This window comes from Aplysia californica, unplaced genomic scaffold (assembly GCF_000002075.1).
Source record: "Aplysia californica isolate F4 #8 unplaced genomic scaffold, AplCal3.0 scaffold00282, whole genome shotgun sequence".
Taxonomy (NCBI): domain Eukaryota; kingdom Metazoa; phylum Mollusca; class Gastropoda; order Aplysiida; family Aplysiidae; genus Aplysia; species Aplysia californica.
The window spans coordinates 790,766-812,275 of NW_004797552.1; the positions used below are offsets into that span (position 1 = coordinate 790,766).

The window sequence follows — 21,510 nt, forward strand, 5'->3', positions numbered from 1 at the left end:
TGGGAGATGTGGAGGATACGTGTGCTGAGCCCATGTTTGTTGAGGATCACATGAGTCAGGCTGGAGGACTACAGCTGAAAATCTCCAATGTGAGGAGCTTGTGTATGGAGCAGAGTGCCAGCCACGACACTGATGTTGTTGCTTCCAGTAGTCCAACTTCAACTTTCTCTGCCGATCTAGTCGCAAGTTCAGGATCTGTTGTCAGGGCCAGCTGGGATCACGGTGAAAGTTCTGGTACGTAGAATCTTTCTGTGTATGGACTTTTCGATACGGTGTGTTTTGCTTTTCTTGATGCGGTTTGTCAGGTTGTTAAAAAATGAGCAATTCCATGACGTGCCAGGTACATATTATCATGCAGTTATACTGGCATTACAAATTTATTGGGCCCGATGTACATATGTTAATTGAATCTGAGTGTTTATAGACTTTATTTTAAATAAAAGAATACCACGAAGAAATGTAAAGTGTTTCAAAGTAGATCTGCTTTTATTGGATCAGAAAAAGCTATAGTGGCAATGTAATTGCTGTCGATATATATATATAATAAAATTAAAATCCGAAAAAGTTATCACGGCTCAAATTCATTCTAAATGTAGAAAATTTCACCCAGCTTAAACAAATTTAATAAGCAAAAAGCAGGACTTTTAACGGTCGGACAATTTATGCAATACAGTCAAACTTGATCTATCTAGTGCAAAATATAATGAAGTGGTCGGGTCTTACCTTGGATTTTGTTGAATCTGAGAGTCCTTTATAGCTCAATGTGAGCAACGAGTTGTGGCGCAATGCTTAGCACACACCAACATCTGTTTCCACCGACCAGTGCTCAGTTCATTATTATAATAAATTTACATCTATCATGTCTAGACTTCCCTTTCATTGTTCAGTAGCCGGGGGTGGGGGGGAAATGATTGTAACACACATGATTTGTATCTCTGTCGACTTTCAACGGGCCAGAGGTACACTCTAAAGACAGCGCACAGCACTCACTCAGCGGCTGATTGTATAATCTCTTCCTGAACTTTCTCATGTACGTCTCTGTGAGATCTGCGGTTTTCTAGTGTTTGTCCTGCCTCAACATCTAGCTTCTGATCCTGCAGAAATGTTCGAGAAAGTTCAGCTGGAGCAGTACAGTAGTCTCCGCCTAAACGCACGCTCCGCTCAAATGCACGCGTTCGTCATCTGGCTGGTTTTTTACTAATATAGAAGCCTTGTTACCAGATACACCGACAAACTTAGGTGGCACAGTTCCTTTGAAGTTTCTCCAGACGTTTATTTACTTTATGGTTTAAGTTTGTGGACAGGAGAAAAGCAAATGGTTTGTGCCGTCGTTTTTTAAAATGGTAGTGAGGTACAACTACTGGTGGCTACAGCTTGGCATGGGGAGCTAAAGGCTGGACAATTTAGGCAAAATAACATTTTTATTATAGAATGTGTATGAATAGAGTATATATATATTGTAGTTTTGTGCTACTGCTACGATAGATGTGCAGCACCATCTCCTTTGAAATTAAAGAAAGTTGGGTTGTTGTTTTTTTTACAGTAAATGATTGTCAGTGTCATTAAACTCACTGTCCACTTCCTCATTCCATCTCACGGTGACATGACAAGGCAAACTGTCTTTTCTTTGTCTTTATGCCTGTACAACGCAGACGTGCTGACCACTTTTTTGTCATTCCTTTTTGTGGGTCGGTGGAAAGAAATCACAGGTCTCCAACGTTTACGATTACAGAAAATAACCCAGTGTTCCTGTGGTTGTTGTGTGTTCCTTCTCTTGAAATGTAAAAAAATGACATGGTGTTTGAGAAAAGGGACGAAAAGCACAAGTGGGATGAATGTGTAGACAGAGTAAATTTCAGGCTTGTGTTTTAAGTGTGTAGGATAGCAGCCACATCTCATCTTGATCTTTCGTTTTCAGTTGTTAGATTCATTATAATATATTATTTATATGTTAGATAAACTTGGGTAGATATCTCGTTCATAATAAAGAGAATTCAGCGGAACACAATTGCGCGGCACCCGCTACAGCAGTACCATCCCCACAGCGGGACCTTACCGAAATCTCCTTTTTTTTCTCTATGTAAACTCGATTACCTGTGCTCGGGTTTAGCGGGGCAAGGAAAGTCCCGAACTCGGATACAACAGGAGAGATCGAGCGAGCTCTATCTGGGGGGAAGGGGTGGGGGGTCTGTAGGCGGGCTCCAAAACAGGCAGTCAACGGAGTGAGGTGTGGCAGAGAGAGATGGTGCGGAGAGACGCGTTACGTGAGCCACTCCAAAAGCTTAGAGGCTCAGTATGAGAGCGTATAGACCATAACCCTAGGCCTAGGCTAGGCCAAAAAGTAAAAGAAGAGGAGAGCATGGCATGCTGTGTGATTCCTGATTCATTGAATTGTGATCGTTGATGCTCATAGGCATACGCACGCATCCACTTCACCAGTTCTACAGTTGCTCTTCCGATACGATAGACAGCACAAGCAACGAAACCGAGGAAAAGATGGCTTCTAACAATGACAAAAGGAAATGTTTCTCACTCGAATTAAAAGTCGAGGTAATCAACGAAGTTGACAAGTAAAGGAAGACTAATCAAAAGCGCAAATTTTATTGCTATGGAAGTGAGATATTTATGTGGATTTTTATAAGTTTTTCGGTAAATTCCCCTTTGCATTCCTATAGCGGGAACTCGCTTTACAGCAGAATTTTTCTTCTGGAACAAAATGTCCCGCTATAACCGTGTTTTATTGCGGTTAGATAACTTGTCCTTTATTTGCCGTCTTCCAGATGTTTCAGTAGCGAGATTCGTAAAACACTAACCAAAAAAAAAAATGTTAATACTAGATGTTTCATCTTACCATCAGTATTAGTGTTAGATAACTAGTCCATTATTTGTCTTCTTCCAGATGTTTCATCGTACTGTCAGGGTTAGATAACTTGTCCGTATTTTGTCTACTTCCAGATCCCTCGACTTGCCCTCATAGGCCACTGACTTCCTGTTCCCCGGTACAACAGACAAGTGATATGCTGAGAAGACAAGATCAAAGTTCAAGCTGCAGATTTCAGATAGGACAAAGGGTCTATGAAGTTTGTGGTGCCACGTTAACATGTGACAGAAATCTACGGGATCAGAAAAGAATACACACAGAGGAAAAGCCTTACAAGTGTGAAGTTTGTGGTGCCACGTTTACACGTGGTCACTGTCTAAAGCGTCACAAAAGAATACATACCGGTACACGAGAAAAACCTTACAAGTGTGAAGTTTGTGGTGCCACGTTTACACTAAGCGGACTTCTACAGAGGCACAAAAGAACACACACAGGAGAAAAACCTTACAAGTGTGAAGTTTGTGGTGCAGATTTTACACTTGGTAGCAGTCTACAGCTTCACAAAAGAACACACACAGGAGAAAAACCTTACAAGTGTGAAGTTTGTGGTGCCACTTTTACAAAGGGTAGCAATCTAAAGGTTCACAAAAGAATACATACCGGTACACGAGAAAAACCTTACAAGTGTGAATTTTGTGGTGCCACTTTTACACGTATTAACAATTTAACGGTTCACAAAAGAATACATACCGGTACACGAGAAAAATCTTACAAGTGTGAAGTTTGTGGTGCCACGTTTACACGGAGCGGACATCTACAGCGTCACAAAAGAATTCACACAGGAGAAAAACCTTACAAGTGTGAAGTTTGTGGTGTCACTTTTACACAGAGCGGACATCTACAAAGTCACAAAAGAATTCACACAGGAGAAAAACCTTACAAGTGTGAAGTTTGTGGTGCCACTTTTACACATGGTAGCAATCTAAAGGTTCACAAAAGAATACATACTGGTACACGAGAAAAACCTTGCAAGTGTGAAGTTTGTGGTGCCACGTTTACACAGCGTAGCAGTCTACACAATCACAAGAGAATACATTCAGGAGAAAAACCTTACAAATGTGAAGTTTGTGGTGCCACTTTTACACAGAGCGGACTTCTACAGAAGCACAAAATAACACACACAGGAGAAAAACCTTACAAGTGTGAAGTTTGTGGTGCAGATTTTACAAGTGGTATCAGTCTACAGCGTCACAAAAGAACACACACAGGAGAAAAACCTTACAAGTGTGAAGTTTGTAGTGCCACTTTTACACAGAGCGGACATCTACAATGTCACAAAAGAATTCACACAGGAGAAAAACCTTACAAGTGTGAAGTTTGTGGTGCCTCTTTTACACATGGTAGCAATCTAAAGGTTCACAAAAGAATACATACCGGTACACAAGAAAAACCTTACAAGTGTGAAGTTTGTGGTGCCACGTTTACACACACTGGCAGTCTTTTTCGTCACAAAAGAATACACACAGGGGAAAACACCTTACAAGTGTGACGTTTCTGGTGCCTCATTTACATGCAGTAGCAGTCTACAGATTCACAAGAGAACACACACAAGAGAAAAACCTAAGTGTGAACTTTCTGGTGACATCGGTGCTGTGGAGAGAGTCTGTGACTTCCATCAGAACATAGCAGGTGACCAGCAGATGGACAACAGAAATCTCTACAAAGATCGAGACATGAGTTTAAATGACTGTGCTTTTGCAAGTGAAACGAAAGCTGATGATATTGGTGTGGAAAGTGATGTGTGTAAGATTGTTTCACAAACAGGGCCAGGAAATCGTCTTAACGTAAGTTCAAAGCATGAGTCTGGCGGCAAAAGTCGTATGTCTTGTGATAGTAAACAGTCCATGGGACAAGGTCCCGATTTCAACCTTTCTTGTGCTAAGTCTTTTGCCAGTTGTATAAATTCTACGGAATCTTCTAGTACCACACCCCCAAAAGTGTACAAAGAGATGGGTGCTGGTTGCCAAGATGTGTCCACGTGGCCGGCCCATCTGGCTCGTGTTCTCTGGGGGGGGGATGTAGATCCTGGGGATTCCGGCCCGCTCTAGAAGATCCGTGTCTGGGGCTTTGTCCTGCCATCTGATGCGGAGGATTTTACGGAGACAGCTCAGGTGGAGTCGATTGAGCTGCTTGGCGTGTTTGTTGTAGACAGTCGATGTCTCGCTGGCGTAAAGTAGGATGGTAAGAACCACCGCCCGGTACACCTTCAGCTTTGTGGAGAGACTGAGTCCTCTGTGCTCCCAGACATTTTGGCTGAGTCTCCTGAAAGCGGCGCTGACCTTGGCAACTCTGTTGTTGATTTCAACATCCATGTGGCGGAAAATACCGTACTGAAGAGAGTTGGGGCAAGGACACACCCTTGTTTGACGCCATTGGTCACAGGGAAGGTGTCTGACTCGTCTCCGTCTTCTAGAACCTTCACCATTACACCGTCGTGAAGCTGTCTGACGATGGTGATGAACTTACTTGGGCTCGGTACTTCTTCGTGATCCACCTCAGTCCTTCTGTGCTGACAGTGTCGAAGGCCTTCGTTAAATTCACAAAGGTCATGAATAAGTCAAAGTGTTGCTCCTGGCATTTTTCCTGGAATTGGCGGGCAGTAAAGATCATGTCTGTGGTCCCCTGTTTTGCCCGGAATCCGCACTGAGTCTCTGGGAGGAGTCCCTGTTCAAGATGGTGTGTGTGTTTGTGTGTGTGCATGTTTTTATTTTGTGTGTGTGTTTGTGTATGTGTGGGCATATTATGAAAAGAGTCTTATTAACTAATGCCGTGTTTTATGAGAATGTCAGATCAATGTTAACTTCAGTTTGTTGTCATTGTATTGAACAAATCATTACATAGAATTGAGGGGAGTTTTTAATGTATAAACTTTGAATTTCGGTGTAAATATGCCTCTTTATTGGAAAGTGTTTTGTGCCAAGGACATTATATTAGTGTATTTTAATGTTTGGGTCCTAACTGAAGTATGTCGTCTTTGTTATGATCCGATGTGTTATGTGTCATGAAGGTTATGAAAAACCTGAAACTTATTTGTAACAATGACATACCGTACTGTATGTTCTTAATTGTCAAAGAAAGTTTACACAGTTGGTAGTTTACTTATACTGTGGAGTATGCTTAAAGTGAACTCTTTGGGACCAGGAGAAAGAGTTCACTTTATCCGAGGTTCAGTTTTTCCCATTTTGGTAGCGTGGAGGCCTAGAGACGGTAGCTACGCGCAGTGGTGGGTCTATGGTGAAGGTGGGGTGGGGGATGGGTTGACAACACAGCGGGCGAGCCTAGACTAGAACTCTTTCTTTCTGATTGAGATTGACGTTGCCAATGCCGAGCTGGGATTGTTTACCCCCCGGGGCAGTGCCACTGACTGAAGTATCTTTAGGCCATTCCCAAAGGGGGGACATTTCTCGTTCAAGCATAGAAGAATTGTAAATGGGCTGACTCATGTCACGTTCATAACTGCCTAATCTGCAACAGGGAGCTGCTGCTTTTTCTTTCCTGATCCTTACTATTGTCATTTTCCTCTACTTCTTTTGTATGTTTGTCACTCTCTTGTGCGCTGGTGGTTGGCGGGTGCTCTGGTGTGGTCTGCTTCTTCTTTCCTATCAGACTCAAACATCTATTGTCTTTATCTCCCCTTCTTCTTTTTTATGTTTGTTACTCTCTTGTAACACCTCTAATCTTCTCGCGGTCATATGATCTTATTCAGTTGCGAGTGCCGTAAAACCCTCTACTATAAAAAAAAAAAGGGATTGTTTGCCGATGCCAGAGGCAAAGAATGTTACTTTCACAGCCTGGCGACAGTGACAAAGTCGGTCCGTTCTTCGCTTTCACTCATTTTGGGAGTTCACCGTATCCAATTTCCCCATGAAACCGGTTTATTTTTTCCACTCTTCTTTGCTTAAAAACAAATTCAATCGGAACCACAGAATATCGTTCAGTTTAACCGATTGTTCAAATAAAGCGTGTTCATTTTAGGCGGGCTCCACGGTATTATCATGTTACTTCTGGCTTCTCGTTTGTTCAGAACGTGTGCCAGGAACAGTAACAATTTCATCAGTTGAATTTTATCTGTCCCCATGGTTTTATGCACCCCGCATAATTTTGCAAAATTTGATCATTTTTTGCATAATTTCTATTTTCCTTTATCATTCTTTGTTAAAATTAACAGAATCGCATAATTTCACATTTTTGGGCTTAGTTTGCATAAGTTCAGAATTTTTCTTGCATAAAACGATGGGGACAGTTTTATCTGTTTTTGCTTGTATTATTTCTGTATTTCTGTATTTTTTTAAAGTTTAGGGTATCCTATTTCCACCAGACAAACACATTGAAGCTGAAAAACAAGCACAATAACAACTCAATAGTCATATTGGTGTGTACCATAGCTACCTCCCCTTAAAAAAAGTTGTGTTCTGTTTTACAATAAAACCTCAGCCTAGCTGAGAAGTGGTCTAAGTATTTATTATTGTTGTTACTAACAAATGTTTTGCTATTATGATGTAAAGCAGCATAACACCAAGACTATTGCATACGGTAGAGCTGTGACAGGAACTCAGTCTGTAAGAGCAATCATTAGGCTACATATAGATCTGATGGAGAATTAGAATACGGTACCTTCATAAAGTTGATTTTGGTCCTTATACTTGTCAACCCCGGTATCTCACGTTTTTGGAAAGGCATAACTCTCAGGGTAGCAGCTCAAGTGTCGTAAGTTGAGGTTGGGCAAAAATCGGTCACCCTTTATTTAATAAACTAAGAACGTCTTTCAACATATGAATTACTTTGGTGCTGATTTTGTAATCTTTTTATTATTATTTCTTTGTTTTGTTCCAAATAAACTTGGGTCAATTCAATTGTGTGTAGGCCTACCTCAGGAACTTCATATTATATATATACTGTATTCTGTTGAAGACATAGTCCCAATACACTGGATTTTTTTGGTATAAAACCATGGGGACAGCCAATTACCTTCCTGAGTCAGCCCAGTTTACGGTATATTTATAAATTGTCATTAGCATGCGTGTGTAAAAGTTGGATGACTACATGTTACTTAATTTAACGAAGGTCACTGCAAACTAAAGTTCTGTCAGGTTTTCTTTGATGTTAGTCTAATGCAGGTCCATAATATAATTTTTTTAGGCCACATATGGCCTAAATAAGGTAAGGGAGGGGGGTTTAGCTTATTAAGGCCACAGGTGGCCTAAATAAGCACTCCCATTATATTATGGACCACAGGTGGCCTAAATATGGTAAGGGAGGGGGGTTTAGCTTATTTAGGCCACACATACTCAAACTACCGGGGGACACCCTTTTCAGGCAACTGAGTTCGTTCCACTTTCATAATGGTGCACCTTTCTCATTTAGTACAGTTTTGTCTCAGTGTACAACTTATATATATATATATATCATAATGAATATTGTAAGAACAAAGCACGATACGCAAAATTTTGCTCAATCCCAATGGTTTGAATGAGGGCCAGATTTTTCCTTCATGGAGGGGCGAAATCTAGGCTACCATTTTGGCACTCTTTGGTCAAGTGAAAAGGTCAAATCCTCCGAATGGACTTCCGGGTCAAATTTGGGGTATAAAAAGTGTGTACACAACGTGGCTGAGTCAAAGTTACACTATCTTTGCCTGAGTGGCACTCTCTCGTACTGTCTCGTAGTAGTATCTCTCGTACTGTCTCGTAGTAGTACATGTAGATCTAGTAGTAGTAGTAGCAGCAGCAAAGATCGTGTAGAGAATCTTTGGTAGTAGATTCTATCTAGTAGGCAGTTTAGTGAACGTGCACGCGGCAGGGCGAATCGGCCTCGATAAGCCCTGTAGACCTTTGTGATCGGCCACGAAGCCTCGTGTTTTGATGGGTCTAAACAAATTAGTGTTAATCGCACTGCCACATCCGACAGGCCTACATCTTTTTAAAAGGAAAAGAAAGGTCATCAAAATGGTTGAATTTGCGTGAAAATCGATTCAGTAGAACTGGAACTATTAAAATTTGCTTCTGAAAACAAGTTACAAGGCCATTTTTATAACTCGATGAAATAAAAACTACTGGCTGTGTTATTCTGTATAAATTATGAAACTTCAGGACGTATTATTATTTTCCAACATCTTTTGACGCCTTAGCTGTAGAGGTTGAAGTTTTCACAACACTAATAGATCTAGTAATAGGGCTTTCCTTAAAAAATGCATAGATCTACAATAGCCGAACCACCGAATCGACCGGTCAGCGACCCGGGCACCCTGCTCTCCCCTGCACACTGTGATAACGTGTTGCTTCAGTGTAATATTCAACTATTAATACGTGCGGCTATGGCAATTGGGATGTACTGACTGACAAAGCGATTCAGTTTTGTTTTTATTTTACCATATATTTGACTTTAATAGTGCAGGTGATAGCTAGATCTAGATTCCCTGTCTAGAATCAGTAGAAGCAGCCAGAGAGCCTACAACTGCTAGATCTAGATCTAACACATTGCCATGCCTTTGGGCTTTGGAATTGAAATAAAACGAATTGCACAGTTCTAGTTAATTTTAGATTCAGCAACTATCTGTGTTTCCAGAGTTAATAATAACAAATATCACCATAACAATCACTTTTACTTTTATTAGAATAATTAGATCCAACTTTTTTTTTCTAAAATCTGTTTTGCGCAAACTTAAGACTTTCTCTACTTGTACTTGTAGAGCACAGGATTTACATTGTAAGCGTCTGCTCTGTCTTTTACTTTTAAGTATATATACATAATAAAATATCTTTAGATCTAGATCTATATAATCATTTTATGTTATTTTCTGGATATTTTTAAAACTCTTTTTTTGACATGTCTTAAAGTCAAATTGTGCCTTTTCTTTGATAAGAATAGCATTAGCAGTGGACTTTTTAGACAGTGAGTCTCTGATTCAATATAAAAAAAAAAAAAATGAAAATCAATGAAAATTGCAAATTGATAATAGTATAGTCCTGTAGAGGATAGATGGACTCCGGGGTCTGCATAGCGAAGTACTAGGTTTTAGGACAGGTGGGCCCCGGGGTCATCGTAGTGAAATAAGTAGGTTTAATTTTAAAAGGATTGGTGGACCCCGGAGTCACCATAGCCGTAGAGGAATAAGAAGGTTTAATTAAGGATTGGTGGACCCCCGGGACACCGTGATTAAATTAAACCTTTATATTTTACTTAACTACGGTGACCGCATGGTCCACCTATTCTAAAACCAAACGTTAGGTAGACCCTGGGGTCCACCTTAAACCTACCTATTTCACTACGTTGACTCCAGGGTCCACCAATCCTTAAAATTAAACCTAGATCAACATGTACTTATTTCACTACGTTGACCCCAGGGTCCACCAATTCTTAATTAAACCTAGATCTACTGATTTCACTACGTTGACCCCGGGGTCCACCAATTCTTATTAAACCCAGATCTACTTATAGTTTCACTACGTTGACCACGGGCTCCGCCAGTCCTACTATAAAATAAACTGAGATCTACTTATTTCACTATGTTGACCCCGGGGTCCACCGATCCTTAGTTAAACCTAGATCTACTTATTTCACTACGCTGACTCCGGGGTTCACATCCTAAAACCTAGCATTTTGTTAGGTAGACCCCGCGGTCCACCTATCCACTTCCTTGATAATAACTGAAAAACATGCCAGTTGTCATGAATAGTGAAGAAAAAGGTGGAAAAAAAAGATAATGAGGTAGACTATAATTTGTCAAAAAATTGCAAGTGCAAGTGAAGATCATAAGATAATTTTGTTATTTTCTGGTCATCTTTTTAACGGTTTAAAAAATGTTCCAGTGGGCCTACTACTAGATCTATGTCTCTGATGCACATTTTGCTTGACTTTATTAGCTTTTTTCATGTGCATGAAAGCATAGAATAAAATAGTTTCACACAAATGTATGCACAATACCTTGAAAAAGAAAGATAAGGTCATTGTTGTTGTTTTTTTTAACGGAATCCGTTTTACGTTGAGAAAAGCGCTAAAAACAAGTTAAATTTTTTAAAGAATGCCCATAATATTAGGAATCCGAAATTACTACCTTGATCTAGTTTGCTTACTCTTTAATAACCATGAGCTGTTAAGAAAAAAAAGAGAATGAATAGGATTTGTCTAAATATGACCATTAGTATTAGCATTATAAAGATATTGCCCAATTTGACCAATTATCCTTTCAGGTGAAATCACCCTGTACCGCACCTCAATAAGCACCAAAAAAATATTTCTGTGACTTTGTATATATATATATATAAAGGTGTTTTGTAGTTGAGTTCTATGTAAAATTCTCAACAAAATAATGTACATTTGGACCGTACAACTGAGATAGACACTCATGCACACAATAACATTCACACATTACACACATACAAACACATTATTACATTTACTCTCTCTCTCTCTCTCTCTCTCTCTCTCTCTCTCTCTCTCTCTCTCTCTCGATCTCTCTCTCTCTCGATCTCTCTCTCACCACAACCACAGACAAAACAAACACACACACACACACGCACACACACACGCACACACACAGACACACAACTCTTACCCTTGGTCCACTCATCATTTAGTATCATCCTCTATTTTGAAATAATCCCCGCACTAAATAAAAAGATCAGTAGAATCTCGACCTTCCGAATCCATGGTTAGTTCAAGAAATCTACCATATGATGTGGCCTAAATAAGATAAGGAAGGGTTTTTTTAGCTTATTTAGGCCACAGTGTGGCCTAAATAAGGTCACCCTTTATTTAATAAACTAAGAACGTCTTTCAACATATGAATTACTTTGGTGCTGATTTTGTCATATTTTTATTATTATTTCTTTTTTTTGTTTGTTCCAAATAAACTTGGGTCAATTCAATTGTGTGTAGGCCTACCACATGAGCTTCATATACAGTCCGTGCCGGCTTAAAGCACGTTTCGGACTCAAGCACGCTAAATGGCTCTTACCGAATTTTTGCTATATATATTAAATTACACGCCTTTAAGACACGGTTACTTCGGCTTCAAGCACGCTTGATTTACAAGACAGTCAATATTTTCATGATGACCCATCGAAGTTCGAACATAGTCTATACCGCAGCAGTTGAGTGTGTGAAGAGAAACACAAAGAACGCAAGTGATGGACACACACTCACACGGGCGGAGAGGAAGGCAGATGCACACAGCCACGCGCGCGGACATAGGATCTAGCCTAGGCCTAGGGCAAAGCTACACATGGCCAAAATATACATGTGTTCTATGTTAGAGCGCGTCTCCACCAAAACCGAACGCATGTACTGACATAGGCCCCTTAAGTGTAATTCCATAATTTACATGTAAGTGGGTGGTTGGCGGTTGCTCTGGTGTGGTTTGCTGTTGCTCCTTCTTTCCTATCAAACATCTATCGTCCTTATCTTCCCCTTCTATTTTTTTTGTTTGTTACTCTCTCTTGTAACACCTCTTATCTTCTGGCGCTCATATTCATATAGGATAATCTTATGAAGTTACGAGCGCCAAAAAAACTCTACTAATAACCCCCCCCCCCATGTCTCACAAAAACCCCACAACAACAACATGATGTAATATCCTATACGTTTTCTTGAATTACGCACGTTTTGGGTTAGAACGGCCAATCTTCGGATAGATGGACGCACGCCCTTATCAGTTAATTGTTGTGGTTGTTTAGGCTATGTGCTGTTCTCATTTTGATTTCATTCTCTTGTGAAACCTTTTTTTTTTCACTCTGTATGGCTACAAATGATTTTCTGGATGCTTAAAATAGAGCTCAAGAAATTCTGGTGCTTGAGAGTAAGTTGCCTTTATCAAAAATCAAGGTACAGTGGAAACCATATATATAACAGGCCCGGAAATAACAGGGATCCGGTAATAACAGGGATGTTTAAAATCCCCGTTTTTTCCTACTCTTTGTCTCTATTAAAAGTTATCGGCAATAACAGGGCCTCATCGGAGCCCAACCGGTTATAGCAGGGACAAAGGCTCGTTAACAATGTGTAAAAAGTGAGAGAGAGAGAAAGAGAGGGAGAGAGAGAAAGAGAGGGAGAGAGAGAGAGAGAGAGAAAGAGAGGGAGAGAGAGGGAGAGAGAGAGAGAGAGGACGATCGGTCGGCCTAGATCTAAGCCTACTTCTTTCATTATGGTCACCAACGATGTCAAGCGCAAGAGAAAATGCCTTTCAATTGACAAAAATTACGAAATAATCTAGACTGTTCACAAAAAGCAAGCTCTACTGGCAGAGATTTGTCGTCAGTTCGACATTCCACAAAGGGTCGATTCCCACCATTATCAAGGATAGAGAGAAGACAGTGGCAGCATACTCAAATGAAAAGTTCGCTCTGGATCGAAAGAAGACGAGACTACCCGATGCAGATGCTGTGAACCAAGCTCTTCTGATGTGGTTTTAAGGACGTAAGGAGAAAGTCGGTGCCAAAACCCATGTTCGTGGGTACTTGTGGCTAGGGAAACTATCCATGAATAAGTACAGCTGGATTAGTCCACAAATGCTCACTTTCCTTGCATATAACAGGACGTTTTCTCTACTCCCACCATCCCTGTTATACCAGGTTTCCACTGTATTGATATACGTCGTCACAGAGAATTGAAAGCTTGAAAATTAATGGCAACTTTTATGGCAACTTTTGCCATTTTTGTGGCAACTTTTGGACAAAAAAATGGCAACAAACGCAGATGCTAGGTTATAAATAGACATTTGGGTCTTGAACACCGAGCTCTCACTGGCAAAATTGAGGGCAAGCGAGGCAGGGCGATAGGCCCAGAACAACATACTTTGGTAACCTAAACAAATGGGTAACAGGGAAAGATCAGGAGGGAAACGTAGCTTTTTTGAGAGCATCCGAACAAGGGAATGAATGGAGAACCATGATCGCCGATGTCTGTCACAGATCTGGCACTGGATGATGGATCTGCCTAATCTGAAGGGTCTCTGAATAAAACGTTCTTTCTTAGAATCTAGATTTCAGTGCGTGAGTCGCGCAGCGCGCAGCCTTAGCCCTGTTAGAAACCTGTTGAGTACACAGCTCTCATTAGTAATGATTCAGGTTTAAAATACATGCGCTGTCTGTCACTGTCAGTGTAAGGCACCTGGTTTCGTCTCAAATACAAATACTTTAGGTACTGCATGCAAACTAAAAATGTATTTACAATTCAGCAGGCCTATTGTTTTCTGTTTGCAGGTCTAGCCATAAGCAAAGATCCTCATGGAGAGTAGTGGAGTATATTTGAAGTACAGCTATCTTAATACTTTAGCACGTTAACTTCCCAAAGTCTACTAATCCCCGACTCAGACCTTCAAAACTTTGAACTGGGCCTAAAAATGCGCAAACTACCGTAATTTTGTCCATCAACAGATCGTATAACAGTGGTTTTCGGTCTTCCATCATGATTTTGGAAGCCATTAGATCTAGTGTAATCTTGATGATATAGAATTTAGATCCAGATCTAATAGTGGTCGCTCGTTTCGGAAGTCCTCAATTGAAGAATTTAACGTGCTAAAGTATAAGATCACCAGTACGACTAGCCTCTTCCTAACAATTATGATAGGAATAATAATAATAATAAATAATAATAATAATAATAATAATAATAATAATAAATTGACCGAATACAACTATTAAAGGCTGATAGGCCTACATACTATACTGCTAAAACTGTTCTAAAGGTCTTCATACTTGTTTGATCCTAGAATTTGGACGCCATCTATCTTGGCCTATCTCTATCTATGCTTGAACGTATCAAATTTGGAACATGAAGTCAGTTTGACTTCCTCTTCATGGCAATGTTTATTCGTTTTTATAGAAGTAATTGTGTGTACATGTTAGGGTAGTGTCATCATTGACATTGTGACTGTGTTATCAAGATGGCTGACATTTCCTACACAAGTAAACAAATGGACGCCAACTGTGAGGAAGACACAACAATAACAATGTATAGACTTAACTCTGGAAATGATAATGGCTCTGGATGTGTGAAAACTTGTGATTTATTTGTTCCTTGTTCTTCTGGAGAAGGTGTGAATCTTGGGATTGATAGCATAGTTGTTAAAAGTGAACTTACGTCTAGTTCTGGGACTAGATCTAGATCTAGTACTAGTACGGGTACTCTTTGTACTAACAGTTTAAGGGAAGATGTAAAAAAACATGACATTATAATAGTTATAGGCAGGGAAAGTGAATCTGTGGGTGTTGATGAGGAACATCTGTCAGTAAAAGAAGAACCCAGTTTTGAATGTCTGTGTGACGTCAAGGCCGAGACAAATGACAAACTGAACGTTGAAAGTGAAAGTAGCCTGACTCTCAGACACAGTGTAGTAAAAGATGAGCCTATCTGTACAGAGGAGGAAGACGTGAAACCTGTCATTAAACCAGAGTGCCTCACAGATATCTGTACGGTGAAAACGGAACCACTATTTGGACATTTTCCTGACTTTGGTGATGAAGTGAGACCAAAAGTGGAGAATTTTGTGAAAGAAGAAGTGTCAGAATGGGAAGGTCCAGACTTTGGAGAGGTAGGAAAGACAGAAGGACAAGTGGGAGATGTGGAGGATACGTGTGCTGAGCCCGTGTTTGTTGAGGATCACATGAGTCAGGCTGGAGGACTACAGCTGAAAATCTCCAATGTGAGGAGCTTGTGTATGGAGCAGAGTGCCAGCCCCGACACTGATGTTGTTGCTTCCAGTAGTCCAACTTCAACTTTCTCTTCTGATCCAGTCACAAGTTCAGGATCTGTTGTCAGGGCCAGCTGGGATCATGGTGAGAGTTCTGGTATGTAGAATCCTTCTGTGTGTGGACTTTTCTATATATGATGTGCTAAGCATTTCTTGATGCGGTTTGTCAAGTTGTCAGTTGTTAAAAAATCAGCAATTCCAAGACATCCCAGGTGCATATTATTATTATCATGCAGTTATACTGGCATGAAAATTTATTTGGCCCAACGTACATATATATATATAATGTTCATTGAATCTGAGTGTTAATAGACTTTATTTTATATAAAAGAATACCACGAAGAAATGTAAAGTGTTTCAAAGTAGATCTGCTTTTATTGGATCAGAAAAAGCTGTAGTGGCAATGGAATTGCTGTTGATATATAATTAAAATCCGAAAAAGTTATCAAGGCTCAAATTCATTCTAAATGTAGATAATAAAATTTCACCCGGCATAAAAAAATAAGCAAAAAGCAGGACTTGAAACAGTCAGACAATTTATGTAATAGTGCAAAACTACTGTACCTGTTGCAATTGGTAATTTCTTATTTTTCCCCTGCACATGGCAATCATGCTAGACAGATCTAGATGAGTCAAGATTGGCCACAGTTTAATTGTCTCTAGTCTCTACCAGTCTACCACAGGTCAAGATGGCAGTTGGTGCGTCTATCCCATTATACCGCCAGCCCCATTGTACCGCCAACTTCATGCTCATCCCAAGGTAGGCGGTATAACGGGGTTTGACTGATAGACGTACTTTTTAAAACCCCTTTACCTGATTCTCATTAGTCCCAGACATTTTGCGTCACTGTGATCCCATAGAAGCCTTGTCACCAGATACACCGACAAGCTGAGGTGGCACAGTTCCTTTGAAGTTTCTCCAGACGTTTATTTACTTTATGGTTTAAGTTTGTGGACAGGAGAAAAGCAAATGGTTTGTGCCGTCGGTTTTTAAAATGGTAGTGAGGTACAACTACTGGTGGCTACAGCTTGGCATGGAGAGCTAAAGGGTGGACAATTTAGGCAAAATAACATTATTATATAATGTGTATAAATAGAATATATATTGTAGTTTTGAGCTACTGCTACGATAGATGTGCAGCACCATCTCCTTTGAAATTAAAGAAAGTTGGGTTGTTGTTTTTTTACAGTGAATGATTGTCAGTGTCATTAGACTCACTGTCCACTTCCTCATTCCATCACACGGTGACATGACACGGCAAACTGTCTTTTCTTTGACTTTATGCCTGTACAACGCAGACGTGCTGACCACTTTTTTGTCATTCCTTTTTGTGGGTCGGTGGAAAGAAATCACAGGTCTCCAACATTTACGATTACAGAAAATAACCCAGTGTTCCTGTGGTTGTTGTCTGTTCCTTCTCTTGAAATGTAAAAAAATGACATGATGTTTGAGAAAAGGGACGAAAAGCACAAGTGGGATGAATGTGTAGACAGTCATAGTAAATTTCAGGCTTGTGTTTTAAGTGTGTAGGATAGCAGCCACATCTCATCTTGATCATTCTTTTCCTGTCATTAGATTCATTATAATATGTTATTTATATGTTAGATAAACTTGGGTAGATATCTCGTTCATAATAAAGAGAATACAGCAGAACACAATTACGCGGCACCCGCTACAGCAGTACCATCCCCACAGCGGGACCTTACTGAAATCTCCTTTTTTTTCTCTATGTAAACTCGATTACCTGTGCTCGGGTTTAGCGGGGCAAGGAAAATCCCGAACTCGGATACAACAGGAGAGATCGAGCGAGCTCTATCTGGGGGGAAGGGGTGGGGGGTCTGTAGGCGGGCTCCAAAACAGGCAGTCAACGGAGTGAGGTGTGGCAGAGAGAGATGGTGCGGAGAGACGCGTTACGTGAGCCACTCCAAAAGCTTAGAGGCTCAGTATGAGAGCGTATAGGCCATAGCCCTAGGCCTAGGCTAGGCCAAAAAGTAAAAGAAGAGGAGAGCATGGCATGCTGTGTGATTCCTGATTCATTGAATTGTGATCGTTGATGCTCATAGGCATACGCACGAATCCACTTCACCAGTTCTACAGTTGCTCTTCCGATACGATAGACAGCACAAGCAACGAAACCGAGGAAAAGATGGCTTCCAACAATGACAAAAGGAAATGTTTCTCACTCGAATTAAAAGCCGAGATAATCAACGAAGTTGACAAGAAAAGGAAGACTAATCAAAAGCGCAAATTTTATTGCTATGGAAGTGAGATGTGGATTTTTAGAAGTTTTTAAGTAAATTCCCCTTTGCATTCCTATAGCGGGAACTCGCTTTACAGCAGGTTTTTTCTTCTGGAACAAAATGTCCTGCTATAGCCGTGTTTTATTGTAGTTAGATAACTTGTCCTTTAATTGTCGTCTTCCAAATGTTTCAGTTGTGAGATTCATAAAACATTAACCAAAAATAAAAAATGTTAATACCAGATGTTTCATCTTACCATCAGTGTTAGTGTTAGATAACTTGTCCATTATTTGTCTTCTTCCAGATGTTTCATCTTACTGTCAGTGCTAGATTTCTTGTCCATTATTTGTCTTCTTCCAGATGTTTCATCTTACTGTCAGGGTTAGATAACTTGTCCGTTATTTGTCTTTTCCAGATGTCTCGAAAAATCAAGCTAACAATAAACTTTACAGCATTTTTATGTATCGACATCAAATCCATTTCCCAAAGTATGTCGATAAAAGCGGATTGTACTGTAAGTTGAATAAACTTGGTTAGATAAATTGTTCACAAATTCATAATTTTTGTCTTCTTCTAGATGGTTCCTCTTACTGTCAGTAGATAACTTGTCCGTTACTTGTCTTCTTTCAGATGTCTCGACTTCCCCTCATTGGCCACTGACTTCCGGTCACCCGGTACAACAGACAAGTGATATGCAGAGAAGACAAGGTCAAAGTTCAAGCTGCAGATTTCAGACAGGACAAAGGGTCTATGAAGAGAATGTTGGCAGTGTCCGGAAAGAAACCTCTTCTGGTGACATCGGTGCTGTGGAGAGAGTCTGTGACCTCCATCAGAACATAGCAGGTGACAAGCAGATGGACAACAGAAATCTCTACCATGGTCGGGAAAAACCTCATGAGTGTAAAGTCTGTGGTGAAATGTTTTCAGAAGTAGGTAACTTACAGACACACGAAAAAAACCACACAAGAGATAGGCCTCACCAGTCTGAAGTTTGTGGTGCTGCATTTACCAAGAGCAGACATCTACAGGATCACAAAGGAACACACACAAGAGAAAGACCTTACAAGTGTGAAGTTTGTGGTGCCACATTTACACGTTGTAGAAGTCTACAGGATCACAAAAGAACACACACAGGAGAAAAACCTTACGAGTGTGAAGTTTGTGGTGCCACATTTAAACAGAGTGGACATCTACAGAGTCACAAAAGAATACACACAGGAGAAAAACCTTACAAGTGTGAAGTTTGTCGTGCAACCTTTACACAAGGTATCAGTCTACAGCGGCACAAAAGAACACACACAGGAGAAAAACCTTACAAGTGTGAAGTTTGTGGTGCCACGTTTACACGTGGTAGCAGTCTACAGGATCACAAGAGAATACACACTGGGGAAAAACCTTACAAATGTGAAGTTTGTGGTGCCACTTTTGCTCACGGTAGCTGTCTTTTTCGTCACAAAAGAACACACTCAACTAAAACACATTACCAGTGTGAAGTTTGTGGTGTCACTTTTGCTAGTAGCAGTAGTCTACATAAACACAAAAGAATACACACGAGAGAAAAACCTTACAAGTGTGAAGTTTGTGGTGCCACGTTTACAAGTGGTAACAGTCTACATGATCACAAAAGAATACACTCAGGAGAAAAACCTTACAAGTGTGAAGTTTGTGGTGCCACATTTACATTAAGTAGCAATTTACAAAGTCACAAAAGAATACACAAAGGAGAAAAACCTAAGTGTGAACTTTCTGGTGACATCGGTGCTGTGGAGAGAGTCTGTGACCTCCATCAGAACATAGCAGGTGACAAGCAGATGGACAACAGAAATCTCTACGAAGAATGTGACATGAGTTTAAATGACTGTGCTTTTGCAAGTGAAGCGAAAGCTGATGATATTGGTGTGGAAAGTGATGTGTGTAAGATTGTTTCACAGACAGGGCCAGGAAATCGTCTTAACGTAAGTTCAAAGCATGAGTCTGGCGGCAAAAGTCGTATGTCTTGTGATAGTAAACAGTCCATGGGACAAGGTCCCGATTTCAACCTTTCTTGTGCTAAGTCTTTTGCCAGTTGTATGAATTCTACGGAATCTTCTAGTACCACACCCCCAAAAGTGTACAAAGAGATGGGCGCTGGTTGCCAAGTTGTTCCAAGGTCTCTGGTCAGGGAAAGCAGATACTCTGGAGAACAACCTCACAAGTGTAATGTCTGTCTTGAGATGTTTACAGAACTAGGTGACCTACAGAGGCACAAAAGAACATACACAATAGATAGACCTTGCAAGTGTGAAGTTTGTGGTGTCACATTTACTTGTAGCAGTAGTCTACATAAACACAAAAGAATACATTCAGGAGAAAAATCGTACAAGTGTGAAGTTTGTGGTGCCACTTTTGCATATGGTAGCGATCTACAGCGTCACAAAAGAATACACTCAGGAAAAAAACGTTACCAGTGTGAAGTTTGTGGTGTCACTTTTGCTAGTAGCAGTAATCTACAGAAACACAAAAGAATACACAGAGGAGAAAAACCTTACAAGTGTGAAGTTTGTGGTGCCACGTTTACACAGAACGGAAATCTACAGAGTCACAAAAGAATACACACAGGAGAAAAACCTTACAAGTGTGAAGTTTGTGGTGCCACATTTACATTCAGTTCCAATTTACGAAATCACAAAAGAATACACACAAGAGAAAAACTTTACAAGTGTGACATTTGTGGTGTCGGATTTACAGAAAGTGGAAATCTACAGACACACAAAAGAATACACACAGGAGAAAAACCTTACAAGTGTGAAGTTTGTGGTGCCACATTTACATTAAGTAGCAATTTACAAAGTCACGAAAGAATACACACTGGAGAAAAAGCTTAGTGTGAACTTTCTGGTGACATCGGTGCTGTGGAGAGAGTCTGTGACCTCCATCAGAACATTTTATCCACTCTTCTTTACTTAAACAAATTCAATCGGAACCACAGAATATGGTTCAGTTCTACCGATTGTTCAAATAAAGCGTGTTCACTTTAGGCGGGCTTCACGGTATTATCATGTTACTTCTGGCTTCTCATTTGTTCAGAACGTGTGCCAGGAACAATTTAATCAGTTGAATTTGATCTGTCCCCATGGTTTTATGCACCCCGCATAATTTAGCAAAATTTGATCATTTTTTGCATAATTTCTAAATATTTTCCTATATCATTCTTTGTTAAAATTAACAGAATCGCATAATTTCACATTTTTGGGCTAAGTTTGCATAATTTCTGAATTTTTCTTGCATAAAACGATGGGGACAGTTTTATCTGTTTTTGCCTGTATTAATTCTTTATTTCTGTATTTTAAAAAAAAGTTGGGTTCTGTTTTACAATAAATCATAAAACCTCAGCCTAGCAGGTATCTTTGATGGATATAGAGGTGAAAAATCAGTTAAGTTTTTTTTCTCCTCCTGTTAAATGTGAAAAACCAGAGTTATGATAGTTGAGCCGCATCCCCATGAAATATGTTGGCTAATGAATCATTAAACTTTTATAAAATGTTCATTTATATAACGTTTGTTTTATTTAATAAAATAAGAACGTCTTTCAAACACATATGAATGACTTTGGTGCTGATTTTGTAATCTTTTTATTATTATTTCTTTTTTTAAAAATTCCAAATAAACTTGGGTCAATTCAATTGTGTGTAGGCCTACCACAGGAGCTTCATATATATAT

At 40.0% G+C, this 21,510-nt stretch overlaps 2 protein-coding genes and 1 long non-coding RNA gene across 6 annotated transcripts; all 3 read left to right on the forward strand.

The window, feature by feature from the left end:
- The first annotated feature begins 6 nt into the window (after nucleotides 1-6).
- Nucleotides 7-6,293, forward strand: LOC118477899 (zinc finger protein 708-like). Its single transcript, XM_035970538.1, is given in 3 exon segments — nucleotides 7-234; nucleotides 2,956-4,355; nucleotides 4,357-6,293. Coding segments are annotated over 3 exon segments (2,175 nt in total). The 5' UTR covers nucleotides 7-32; the 3' UTR covers nucleotides 4,930-6,293.
- An 806-nt stretch (nucleotides 6,294-7,099) lies between these two features.
- LOC106012174 lies at nucleotides 7,100-11,748 on the forward strand. Its single transcript, XR_001184959.2, has 2 exons — nucleotides 7,100-7,613; nucleotides 11,624-11,748. It is a non-coding gene; the product is annotated as an uncharacterized LOC106012174 (long non-coding RNA).
- A 2,769-nt stretch (nucleotides 11,749-14,517) lies between these two features.
- Nucleotides 14,518-21,389, forward strand: LOC101860024 (zinc finger protein 43). Of its 4 annotated transcripts, XM_013084277.2 has the most exons (4): nucleotides 14,519-15,666; nucleotides 16,243-16,329; nucleotides 18,441-18,607; nucleotides 19,565-21,389. In XM_013084277.2, exons 1-4 carry the CDS (start codon nucleotides 14,763-14,765, stop codon nucleotides 20,672-20,674), a joined length of 2,268 nt encoding a protein of 755 aa, XP_012939731.1. In that variant the 5' UTR covers nucleotides 14,519-14,762; the 3' UTR covers nucleotides 20,675-21,389. The 4 variants fall into 4 exon arrangements, with proteins under 4 accessions (XP_012939727.1, XP_012939729.1, XP_012939730.1 ...); XM_013084273.2 differs by having other exon boundaries at nucleotides 14,518-15,666; nucleotides 18,441-21,389; XM_013084275.2 differs by lacking the exon at nucleotides 16,243-16,329 and having other exon boundaries at nucleotides 14,518-15,666; nucleotides 18,441-21,389.
- The last annotated feature ends 121 nt before the right edge of the window (nucleotides 21,390-21,510 follow it).